The sequence below is a fragment of the Rhineura floridana genome, chromosome 4, assembly GCF_030035675.1.
Source record: "Rhineura floridana isolate rRhiFlo1 chromosome 4, rRhiFlo1.hap2, whole genome shotgun sequence".
NCBI lineage: Eukaryota > Metazoa > Chordata > Lepidosauria > Squamata > Rhineuridae > Rhineura > Rhineura floridana.
Genome location: NC_084483.1, coordinates 25,799,346 through 25,812,332, shown reverse-complemented (window position 1 = coordinate 25,812,332; position 12,987 = coordinate 25,799,346). Strand labels below are relative to the sequence as shown.

The window sequence follows — 12,987 nt, the reverse complement described above, 5'->3', positions numbered from 1 at the left end:
CAATTTGGTTCCTATATTGACCATCAGGTGATGTCCACGTGTACAGTCGTCTTTTTGGTTGTTCAAAAAAATGTGTTGGCAAGAAACAAATTGGCTTCACAGAATTCAATAAGTCTTTCTCCTGCTTCATTTCTATCACCTAAGCCCTGTTTCCCCACAATACCTAGTTCTTCTCTGTTCCCTACTTTTGCATTCCAGTCCTCCATGTTTATCATCATTTCTTGTTTTGGTGTGTGATCAATTTCCTCCTGTACTTCTGCGTAATATCTCTCCAATTCTTCTTCTGTGTTTGTCGTTGGAGAGTAGACTTGTATGATGGTTATGTTAATAGGTTTCCCGTTTAATCTCATTGATATCACTCGCTCAGACCTTGCGTTATAGCTCCTAATTGCTTTTGCTACATCACTTCTCACTATTAAAGCAACCCCGTTTTTTCTTGATTTCTCATTTCCTGCATAAAATATTTTGTAGTTGCCTGATTGAAAATGTCCCATTCCAGTCCATTTTAATTCACTCACACCAAGTATTGTAATGTTGATACACTCCATTTCTTGCTTGACAATTTCTAACTTTCCCTGGTTCATGCTTCTCACATTCCGTGTTCCTATTGTGTGCGTCGTACAACTCTGGACTCTCCTTTCGCATCTGTGCGCATCAGCCTCTGGGCTTCCTTTCGACTTTGACCCAGCTGCATCATTAGTCACAGCGCTACTCGTACTTGTCCTTTGTTCTTCCCCCGTAGCTCGTTGAGTGCCTTCTGACTTGGGGGTCTCATCTTCCAGCACTATCTTGTGTTGCATTTTGGATACTCTATTCATAGGGTTTTTGTGGTAAGAGGTATTCAGAGGTAGTTTACCATTGCCTTCCTCTGAGTTTGGATGCATCTTAGTCTGGTGTCTCAGCTTTGACCATTCCGCCATGGGTGCCCCTGCTAGGAAAATGCCTCTTGGTCTAGACTCCTGATGGCATTGCTCTCAGCTTCTTCAACACTCTCAAACCCCCTCACCATGTTAAGGTGTGCATCCTAAAGGGGGTAGCATTGAATACCATCCTTAATTTTAAATTTATTCCTCTTTCTCTCTGCCCCCCATTCCATTTGCTTGTAATGGTAATAAAAATAAGAATGTGTGTACTTGCTTGTGGAAGTGTCAGATTTGAAGCCTTTACCCCACACTACATATGAAAATGTGGCTGTACATACTGGCCTCATGGCTTTTTCTTCTTCACAAAGCACCCTGGTGCAGGGCAGCAATTTTCAGTGGGAGGGGGATAGGAGAAGGTACTTAACACTTTCTCTACCAGATCCATTTTTCATTTGAAACACTTTCTCCCGCATCCAAGTTTGCAAGTCAAGGATGAGAGGGAGCAGCTGATGGAGAGAACGTCATATGAATTTGGACTTCTGTCCATTATGTGCTGATCATCTTGTCCTGAAGGCACTTTTGCAAGGAAGGATGGTTACCATTGCATACAGTTATGGTGTAATTTTTTGTTAGCTCTTAATTTGTTTGCTGAACATTTGTATAAGTCTTGGCATTTAATTTGCTAGAACTGGTGTGCAGCATACAGACTGAGATCCAGTCAAGACATCCTCTGCTCAAATCTCAGCCCTAAACTAATTGGGTGTAATATAAGCCATTATCTGTCAATCCTTTACTGTATCGCTGTATGGAATGCTGTGCTAATCCGGGTGTTCTGAGCACATAGGGAAAGCATTTAATATAAATCCAAAGTAGTACGAACAGTTTTGAATCTCCATGTGTGAAGTAACTGTTGGTGCTGCACAATTTTGTCACCAATATTGAAAACTAAACTTTATGGTTAATAATAATAGAGGTTAGGAAAAGAAGGTCTGCATTCATCGGTGAACATGAGGATTCACATGGCACTCTGTTTCAGAATCCTGAGCACATGTTCATTTATTTGTGGAGGATACCTTTACAAAAAGTAATTAGTTCAGTAAACACTAATGAAGAGTGTGTTTACATTGAAAGTCACAAGAACATTTCCCAAGGGTGAGAGGACTCTTCTAAGGTCAAAGGGTTAATTTAAAACAGTGCTTTTAGACTTGTTCTCTGATATCAGTAAGGAGTTTTTAAAAGTTTATTTATTAAACATTCTTTCATGGTTATTTCTCTTCATCCTCACCCAACTCCTGCTTGATGGATAGAAATTAATTAGCATTAAATAATTAAACTGAGGATTAAATAAAAAGAACCTGATCCTTCAAGGGGAATGCTACCCCATCCAAAATAGGTTGAATTCCTAAACCAGACTGGGAGATAAATTCATTCAGTTGGCATTTTAATGTGAACTTGCCAAATCTGCAGTTGCTGAACCAATACACAAACTGAAGTGCAGCTCTCGTTCTAAATTTGCACTTCTCCAAATTCTGCAATGCAGTTCTCCAACCAAAGAATGTGTATTAGTGAGAATGACATGAAAAAATGGAAATGGCCTGCCTTCAAGTCGATGCCGACTTACGGCAACCCTATGAATAGGGCTTTCATGGTAACGGTATTCAGAGGGGGTTTACCATTGCCTTCCTCTGAGGCTGAGAGGCAGTGACTGGCCCAAGGTCACCCAGTGAGCTTCATGGCTGTGTGGGGATTCGAACCCTGGCCTCCCAGGTCTTAGTCCAACACTCTAACCACTATGCCACACTGGCTCTCGAGAATAACATACACAACTGCAATTTAGGGGAAATAGCTTACAAAAATGCATATACGAGGAAAAACTGAATTCAACAATAAGTTGAATCATGGAAGAAATGCACCCAAAAATGAATACAATTTTTTATACAGATGTTTTTCAAAACATAACAAAAGTTAGTTGAAATGGGGCAGACCAAACTTGACTGGAAAAATGAGCAACCGAGAATAATCAAAATTGACAGATTTGTCTGTCCCTGCTACTGACCAGGAACACGTCTGTCTTGTCTGGATTAAGTTTCAATTTATTAGTCCTCATCCAGTCCATTAGTGCCTCTAGACATCAATTCAGAACATTGATACTTTTCCTTGTGGTAGATGAAAAGCAGAAATAGAGTTATGTGTAATCTACATTTTGGTAACAGCACACCCAAATCCATGGATGAGCTCTTCCAATAGTTTCATGTGGATATTAAATAGTATGCAGGACAAGCTCAAACCCTGAAGAACACCATACACCAATGGCCAAGGGGCCAAAGAAAAGTTATCCAGCGTCACTTTCTGAAACATACCTCTAAGGAATGCCCAGACCGTTTGAATGAATTACTGTCTACTGGACTCTCTTGTACTTAAAAGTGTTCCCAAGCAGAAGATTTTCTAATTGTTGATCAATTAGATTGAATTGATTGACACCCCAAAACCACAGGGGTAATATATCTTTTTCTCTACTTCTGGATTTAGCGCTAGAGTTGCTGAGGTATATTTTTATCTCTATTCAATTATATTCCTAGGGCAATTTACAAAACGAATAAAACACTTAAAATGTAAGTTTGTGCATTCAGACACACACACACGAACTAAAAGCCACAAAATCATAAATGCAGCATAAAACAGTCAGCTGGATCACACTTTTATTTTAAAAGCTTGGGAAATTGCCACAAATTGAACTTTAATGTATCTCCATGGCAAACACAGGGCTTTTCAGTGAGCCACTTCATACATTCAGCTGCAGTAATCAAGTGTAGAGAATTCTCGTGTACCATGACTGTTGGTTGGGGAAAAGAGATGAAGGGGGGGATTAAGTATTTTCTGAGGATGATCCCCTGCTTTGTTTATAATCTGGAGCAGATCTGTGTTTAACTCTAACTCCAACATGGACTCCACCTTTAATTTATTACTATGTGTGTCTTCTTCTTTTCCTAAAAAAGGGCATAGCTGTTGGGACCCACCTTCAGTGGAATATGTCCAAGTTGTGGGTCGCAGCCTACCAGCTGACGACTAATATTCTAGATTTTCCATTCCCCTGTCTTGAAGGATTTCCAGTTTAGGTACAGTAGTGCTTCCATTAAAAGTATCAACTATTCAACTCTTCCAGTGCTATCATTCATGGCTCGTTTCCTTTTCATGTAATTGTCATTGTGTGTAGCTTAATGGTACAATCCTAAGCATATTAATTTGAAAGCAAGAGCCACAGCGTTCAGTAGGGCAATGTGCATAGGACTGCAGCTTAAAACTCCTTTTCACCCAGACTTCAAATTCCATGGATAAACCACATACCATTCAGATACATGATAATGCTGGGTTGATCAAGCAAGATGTCATCATTAATAAAGCATGTGAGTAGAAAAATTATTTCATGGTTCTTACGCCAATGCCTTACTTCTACAAGCCTCATGTATAATTTAACTTCCATCAGCACATATACTTTTAATGGGATGAATTAGATGGTCAGCTAACTCATGTACAAGACTAGGCTATAGAATAGATTAAAAAATAAAGCAACTTGAACTAAAAATAGACAATTTGAAACCAATGTTTTGGTCTTGTTCTTTGTTACAGAACTAACTTCCTCATTTTCTATTACCTGCTTTAAAGCCTTATAGGTGAAATATTGCTTCTCATATATCTTTGTTTGGGGGGGGTATGGTGGTTGCATACATCTATATGCTTCACTTTCCCCTTCAACTTCTTCACCTTGCCAATTCTCATTTAACAAAACAACAATCATGCTGGGATGTGACTAAGAAAGCTTTACTACCCATATTAATTGGTCTGCTCAAAGCTCTTTCTGTGCCAATTGCTGGCTTCATTTGCTTAAGATTTGAACAAAAAGCTGAAAATCAATCATCAGAATAATTCTTGAAGCAATTATACCCTACAGTTGCATTTTATATGCTAATTTTTAAAAGTACTAGATTATAGACGGGGTCGCTCATTTCATGCAGAAGATTAGAAGTGAAAGAATACATAATAATTATAATTCTTCATGTGCTGAACATCATATTAACATTTCTGTACACTGTATCACAGGCAGACCTATACAGTTGGTTGCAGCAATTTGTCCAAGGGCAGTATATGCAATTTCCTTTTCCTGCTGAAAAACCAAGAGATGATGACTAGCCCAAGTTCCTGTCTGTGAGATTCATAGCTTAGTGAGGATTTGACCCTAGGTCTTGCAGCACAAATCTATGTGTGGCTGCTCAGAAGTATATCCTTTTGAATTCAGTGCGGCTTACTCCAGCTAAGCAGGTATAGGATTATAGCCTTAGTCTGGCATTCTATCCATTACACCACACTGGATATATATTGTTTGAACACTGCTAAAGCAGGGTGAGAGTTTTCGCTGGGCTAACGAGAGAGTTCATGAATTGGCGCCCTCACACACACACACAAAAAAGTTCCTTCCCCAACCTTTCTTTACCCCCCAGCATATGCCGGGTACTCATTTTACCGACCACGGATGGATGGAAGGCTGCCTAGTAAAAGTCGCAAGACGTCACCCTAAGAATCGGAAACGACTCGCACTATAAGTGCAGGGACACCTTTACCTTTTTTTACACACACACATATTAAATGTAATTGAATGGGGGAGAAGCCACAGCATGGAAGTGGCATCATTTCAGGAACTACTGTATATTGGGAGTAGTGTGTGCCTTTCAGATGTTTTGGATTACAACTTCCCTCATCCCTGACTGTTGACTCTGCTGGTGGGAGTTGTAGCCCGGAAGCCTCAGGAGGAGAGAGTGTTCTTGCACTCGGGTCCTGCTTGCGGGCTTCTCCCAGGCACCTGGTTGGCCACTGTGAGAACAGGATGCTGGACTAGATGGGCCACTGGCCTGATCCAGCAGGCTCTTCTTATGTTCTTATGTAGTCCACAACATATAGAGGACACCACATTGGCTGCCTCTGCTGTATATTGAAGCCCATGGAACTCAGTCTTTTCATCCCTTAATCAATTATTGATGGAGGAGCATATATATCACTAATGTAGTCTTAAAATAAGTTTTGAAAAGTTTTGATTTTTTTAAAAAAAGTATAAGAAGTCTGAATGAAATGAAACCTCTTCAAAGCAAAGGAAATAAAAGATGTTTTTGGGTTGTTTATAGAGACGGATGTTAACAAACTAGATGACGTCTTCGGACTTGAAGGGCAAATCAAACACAAGTTGAACTTTCTTCGAAAGAATGTGCCCAAGGATGTGAAGCTTGTGCTTGTTGGCCATTCCATTGGTTGTTATATTGCCCTTGAAATGATGAAGCATGAACCAGAACTGGAGGTATGTGAGAGATGCCTAAACTTGCTGAGCTCTTCCCATCCCCTCAACACAACCCCTCCAACACTGACTGTGTATTTTTGTAGCACTGGTTGAAGAACCTTTTGGTTTATTTAATGGTTTGGTAATGCTTATTTCAAACTGACTATTATGTAGGATATAAATCTGAAAAATAAATATCATGAGAGTTACTGTGGGGACTGGAAGCTGATTCAAACTGTACTACTACTTGGGAGTCCATACAGGTTTCATTTGAGAAGCACACATCTGTCTAAAGGGTCAGGTTCCCTAGCATAAATATTAAAACAAGGGGTCTGTTGCTTTGCAGATCACTGCATCTGTGCTTAATGGAGGAAAGCCTGGCTATTTAAATGGGTGTGCACCATTCACAATCAGTAGCAATTTACTTTGTTTTTAAGTAAAGTAAGCCAGTGTGGTGTAGTGGTTAAGGTGTTGGACTACAACCTGGGAGACCAGGATTTGAATCCCCACACAGTCATGAAGCTCACTGGGTGACTTTGGGCCAGTCACTGCCTCTCAGCCTCAGAGGAAAGCAATGGTAAACCCCCTCTGAATACCGTTTACCATTAAAACCCTATTCATAGGGCTGCCATAAGTTGGAATCGACTTGAAGGCATTTCCATTTTTTCAAGCCATGCCTTGGCTCTAAGACAGCAAGGCTGCCCTCCAAAGTGCTCAGTTCTTCAGGCTCAGGGCTGTGTCTCATTTTACAGTCTATTCTGCAACGTGTGAGAGACATTAAACAGTGGGGAGGGGAGGGATCACAGTTTCTGCATCTGCAATATGCATCCATCAGAAAATAAGTGGTTGGGGGAACTCTCTCACTCACACACAGACATTCCTGCACGTATGTATGGGCATGCTCTCTTCACCCTCTCTCTTTCTGAGACTACAAGTAGCAGCTGAAAGAAAAGGTGCTCAGTTAACTGCACTGGGAACTGGCCTGAAGAGCAGTAGGTTCTGTCAATCTCAGTGCCTTTGCCCTCCCAGCCCCACAGCAAATCTGCCTCCCCGCCTGGAGAAAGGTGGCTTCTTTGTCTTTCAGATTCATTTGGCAGCACTGGTGTCATTTCAAGGAACACAATACTGCCTCCAGTTTTCTGTGGTCAGTCCCAGAATTTGAGCACAAAAATGGGTTTCGCTTATCTAGCCCCTGACCATAAGCCTTGTTCAGTCTTCTTTGCGGTGTGTGTGCTTGTGCCACAGTCTGTATGACCCCAATTGCCCATCTGGGGTACTTGGCACTATCACAATGACCTCAGTTGCCCATCTGGGGTACCTTGACACTATCACAGTGATTGGTCCAAGAGGAAACTCTTAAGCCACTGTGTGCTGTCTGAAGTGGATTTTAATTACCAGTTCAGGTGGGTCTGGAGTTGGGTGAGAGATTGGTGGTGAGGGGGGAAGGATCACTTATTAAAACAACCTTGGATATCCTTTAACCCCAGCCAATTGATCCTCTTATGCAATACCTCTATGTGGTGCTTTTTTGGTAGTAGTAGTAGTAGTAGTAGTAATAGTAGTAATAATAATAATAATAATAATAAAATGAGGGGCCATTACTCATATCTTAGTAAAAGTGCTGGGGGTGCCAGAACAAAATGCTTGCCATGGGTAGCAAAAAAAGAGGTGCTGTCAGTGGGTACTGTCACACAGACAAAAAAACTTGCCTGTATGAAAGAAGGTTTCCACAAACAGGCCAAGTGGGTTGGAAGCAGGAGAGAATGGTGAGAAAACTCAGGACGGTATGGCAAAAACGTTTGTCTAAGCCAGCGGTTCCCAAACCTTTCCCTGCCACGGACCGTTTGAAAACTGCTGACAGACTTTATGGTTTCGCTGCCTGTTGTAGCCATTGGTATGCTCTATGCTAGATGCTGTATGATTTTTAATTGTTTTATTGCTTCTTTAATTTCATATTTATTCTTATAGTATTATAATTTGTATTCCATAGAATTCAAATAGTAATACAATAAAATACAATGTAAGAAATGAAGGAATAGAAATACAATTGAAAATCAATATGAATATTTAATGTGGACTTGCTGCAGACTACCTGAATGAAGCTCACAGATCACTGGTGGTCCATGGACAATAGTTTGGGAAGTCCTAGTCTACTAAATATGCCTTTTTATGTTGTTGCTTGTTCACTAAAATAAGTGGCTTTAAAAAAAAAAGTATGTTGGCTTCACCAAATATTCCATTTAGCTGTAAGATAAGCATACATATATATAAAATAATTTATCCTTGTAAACCATTCTCTTCTTAAATCTTCCTTCCCTCCCCAATTGAAACTACAAACTTATAAAATACAATGTAGCATTTATTTCCCCCCTCCAGCAAGCCCAAAGGTGAAGATTTACATTTTGTTGTAACTGAGCATGCAAAGTAGACCAACTATTTATATTATTTATTATTTATTAAATTTATTAAATAAATTTTATTTTATTTATTTATTTATTGCATTTGACTGCCTTCCTTCCCTCACGGAACCCATGGCAGTGTACATGTGGTTTGCAGGGGTCACTGATCTAGACCTGCTTAGCTTCAGCAAGGTGGTGATGTCATATATCCTTAGACCTTAAAATATATTATAGGCAGTCCAACTCAAAAGCTCATTTTTCACAAAAGAGTTAAACTTTTAATCTTTAAGGGGTTGGGAACTTAATTATATTCAATATGAAAGAATGGAGTAATCTAGAAAATAGGAATGTTTCTTTGGTCAGGATCTTTTGCTCAAATAGTATTACCTGGTTTCAATTATATTTGAATTATTGAGTTGCCTCTTTTCTTTCCTTTTTGTTTTTTTCACTTGGCCCCATGCATGTTGCTGGCAGAGTAATGATTTGTTAGTGTGTTGAAACTATAGGTATGTTTAGGTGATTTGAGAGAGCACTGTGCTTGAAGTTAACTTATGACACGCTGCATTTAAGATGTGTTCAACAATAGAAAATATTTGTGTAAGCCAAATTGTTACGCAAGTTCTGTCCATTTGCCAAAAATAAGTTAACTGTTATGTTTTATGACATATGAAGTCTGATAATAAGAAACTTGTGTTTCCATCTCTTCTCTTATTTTTACTGGAATATTTTATTCCCAGGAGGTTTCAAGCTCATGTGTATAGTTTAGTAGCTGGATTATTTGTGTGTGTGCTTGTGAGTACTTTCACTATATTCTTTTATTATAGGAGTCCAGTTTTTGTTTTACTCTTAAATGCACTGTGAGACTTTCAATGTTAGGTTTTAATGTTCTGAACTAGAATGTGATGTGTTATATTGATTATTTTAGTCACTCTCTATGTTGTTATCCTCATTGTGCACCTATTAAAAAGTTTTATTTGAGAGTGTCTTAAAATTCAGAATCCTTCAGTGGACTATGTGGAAGAAAACAATTCTTACCAGTTAGGGTAAAAGAAAGCAATCCCATGTTTGCTCTGAGATACATGCACACTCTATGCAAATGTTCTAACTGAATGCTTTGGGAGTTATAATCATGTCAGTTGACTCTGCCCCGTCATTTCACCTGACAGCTGCCCATGTTGCGTATACAGTATCTATATAGGGGACATTGGGGTCGCCTAGGGATGGGATCCGTTGGCTGATGCCGGTTCAAAAGCATTCCGTCAACCTAACATTGGAATTTTTTTGAGTTCGTTCTTTATCTGCTAGTCACTTTTACTGATCTGAGGTTTTTTCCCTTTGAAAAAGTATCAACATTATTTATATTTTATTGATATTTTGAAGGAAATGTTGATAAATTAACATTCTTACAATCAATGTTTAGAGAGGCTAGGTTTTTTTTTTTTAAAAGTCTGTTTTCACAAATAGCCGCGAAAATTCACTACATTGAAATCCAATCCTCAACAATTGAGAATAAGTGAATTAACGAAAAATTTGGCGCCAAATCTAAGTTGGGTGGAATTCTAGAACATCCCTAGAGTAGCCTCCAGTTGTGCAATCAATACCCTTCAGGGATACACAGGTGAAGCTTTACATACATTGGAGTTTACACCTGTAGGCCCTTGTGCAAATGTGATGTCCAGAATGTGGGTATCATGTGGACCAAATGTAATATCAGAACTCTTGACATAACAGTTGCAAAGTAAAAAACACAGTTTTAGCTGCTTTCATCCATAGAGCTTTAATGCAGTACAATCAGAGTGAGGAAGATTAGGTATGATGTAGTCGCCAAGGTTTGGATATAGGAAACCCTGGTTGAATGGATGGATAAACTGGTAGTGGCCTAGGGTAAATCACTATATTTCAAGGGTTTTCCTTTTTCCTTTTTTTAGGAAACTGCAATGCTGCTCTGACTTTCTTGTGAAAGGAGGATACAATACAAATGTAGCAAAATAGGTTTTTCAAAATTATCTTTAACTATTGTTGTGAATACTGGCATGTGAATTGTGCAGGGCTGTGGAGTTGGAGTCATGGAGTCGGAAGCAATTTTGGGTGGAGTCAGAGTCGGTAGAAATGTACTCACTCCGACTTCAAAATAAAATTAATATTTTAATATTAATATTAATTTATTGATATTAATACATTAATATACATTTGCCATTTATGAAGGAGTCAGAGTCGGAGTCAGACAGTAGAAAAATTAATATACACTTGCCATTTATGAAGGAGTTGGAGTCGGACAGTAGAAAAATAGAGGAGTCGGAGTCAAAGGTTTGACATATCGACTCCACAGCCCTGGAATTGTGGCAGAATAAGTTTGAGGTCAGGCCCTGCCATATTTCTTCAGCGTGGTACAGTTAGCTCCATAGATCTCTTGAAGGAAGTTAGTGTGATAGCTGCTAATGTGTAAGCATTGTAAGCCAGATGAGTTACAAAAAAGATGGTATTAGATGCCAAGTTCATAGGCTAGCATATCTTTTGGATCAGGATATCGGACTATCTGTATTGAATTAAGGGGTGACTACAGTCAAAAGAGAGGACACTAGTCTAGAAGGAGCAGCATTTGAGACATATCACTGTTCCTATGTGTCTGATCAAAAGTGTTCATTGTGTTTATTTTTTTTTTTCAATAATTTTTATTCAGATTTTCATAAAACATACAAGACAAAATCATAAAACATTCAAAGACAAAAAACAAAATCAAAAATAGTTAAACAAAAAGAAAAAAAGAAAAAAAAAAAATAAAAAATAAAGAGTAAAATATTGACTTCCCATTTGTCAAAGATCAAATCAGTTATAAGTCTATAATATATAACAATCCTGTCTCTTAAGTCATATTATAAAATCACTTTCCTCCAATAGTTATCTTACTTAATCATCAAATCTCATAAACATTACTTTATTCTTTCCACAAAAAGTCAAAGAGAGGTTTCAATTCTTTAAGAAATATATCTATCAATTTTTTTTCCAGATAAGCATATCGATTAATCCATCTCATTACTAATTATGATAATCTTGTTGTCATAACCATAGTCAAAATAAACATTTCAATTAATCCATCACATCAGAATCTGTTAGGTTCAATAATTTCAGTAGCCATTGTTCTATTATCCCTATTAGTTCCATTTTCCATCTTCCATCTTCAGTAGTCTTGTTAAGTCCAGTAATTTCAGTATCCAATCTTCCATTATCAGTATTCCATAATAATCTTGCTGTCAAAGCCATAGTCATATAGTAAGAGTCTGATGGGAATTACCTCTATCCCAAATATTTTCTTGCCATCCATTCTGAATAGGTTGCTGAAATACTGCTGTAAAATCATATCTCTGTTCTTTTTTTCAAAATACACTGGGTCATCTCTTGAAAGTTTTTCCATTGTCACATGGCTGCAGTTAATTCCATAGATTTTCTCTATATTGGGCTCCATCACATCATTCCAGTCCAGAAGATTATCCATGCCATTGATAACTTTATCTCTAGAATCTTCATTAATTTCTTCAGAGATAACATTGAGTTCCAAACAATAGATTTTATTTCTAAAGTCCATAGACTCCAAATCTTGTTCCTGTTCCACGTTTGTTCCAATCTCCGGGATCTCCTCTCTCACAGGGACCCCTGTTCCAGTCTCCAGGGTCTCCTCTCTCACAGGGACCCCTGTTCCAGTCTCCAGGGTCTCCTCTCTCACAAGGACCCCTATGTCTTTAATCTCCTGTGTCTCCAAACAATAAATTTTGTTTCTAAAGTCCATAGACTCCAAATCTTTTTCCTGTTCCACGTTTGTTCCAATCTCCGGGGTCTCCTCTCTCACAGGGACCCCTTCCAGGGTCACCTCTCTCACAGGGACCCCTATATCTTTAATCTCCTGCTTCATTTTACTCAATTCAATTTTCAGCTCCTTACAACCCTGTCGCAGGTTTTGTTTCGTTATCTCAATCTCATCCATTATTTTCTGAAACATAGTTATTTCCAGCTTCTCAGCCACTTTCTTAATTGCCATTTTAAAAGAAAAATATAGGAAAACCACTTCTTATTTCAGCAACAATTGGGTTAATACTCCAAACTTGGTGACATCACAGTATAAACAGAGCAGACAGCCTTATCTCTCCATGCTAAAGTAAACAAAATGCAGTTCCCAGGATCGAAACAATTAATGGCGGTCGTCAGAAAACAGATTCGTCAAAATAAAATAAACCAAAAAGAGAGTAGTCTCAGACAATATAATATTCTTCAAAATAAAAATCTGGAATAGAAATCCCTCTTCTGTGTATATCTTTAGAATGCAAATCCAGGACAGCTTTTTGCAACAAAAACAGAGATAAGCTATTAATTAGTGAGTAGCAGAGAGAAGTTATGGCTCCCCAGTGAG

The 12,987-nt window shown here is 38.6% G+C and overlaps 1 protein-coding gene across 1 annotated transcript in view; it reads left to right on the top strand.

The window, feature by feature from the left end:
* Nucleotides 1–12,987, top strand: part of LDAH (lipid droplet associated hydrolase) — a 157,455-nt gene that overhangs the window by 50,576 nt on the left and 93,892 nt on the right. Inside the window, exon 4 of the mRNA XM_061622689.1 lies at nt 6,038–6,207. Within this exon, the coding sequence (XP_061478673.1) occupies nt 6,038–6,207 (170 nt within the window). The remainder of the gene's footprint in view (nt 1–6,037; nt 6,208–12,987) is intronic.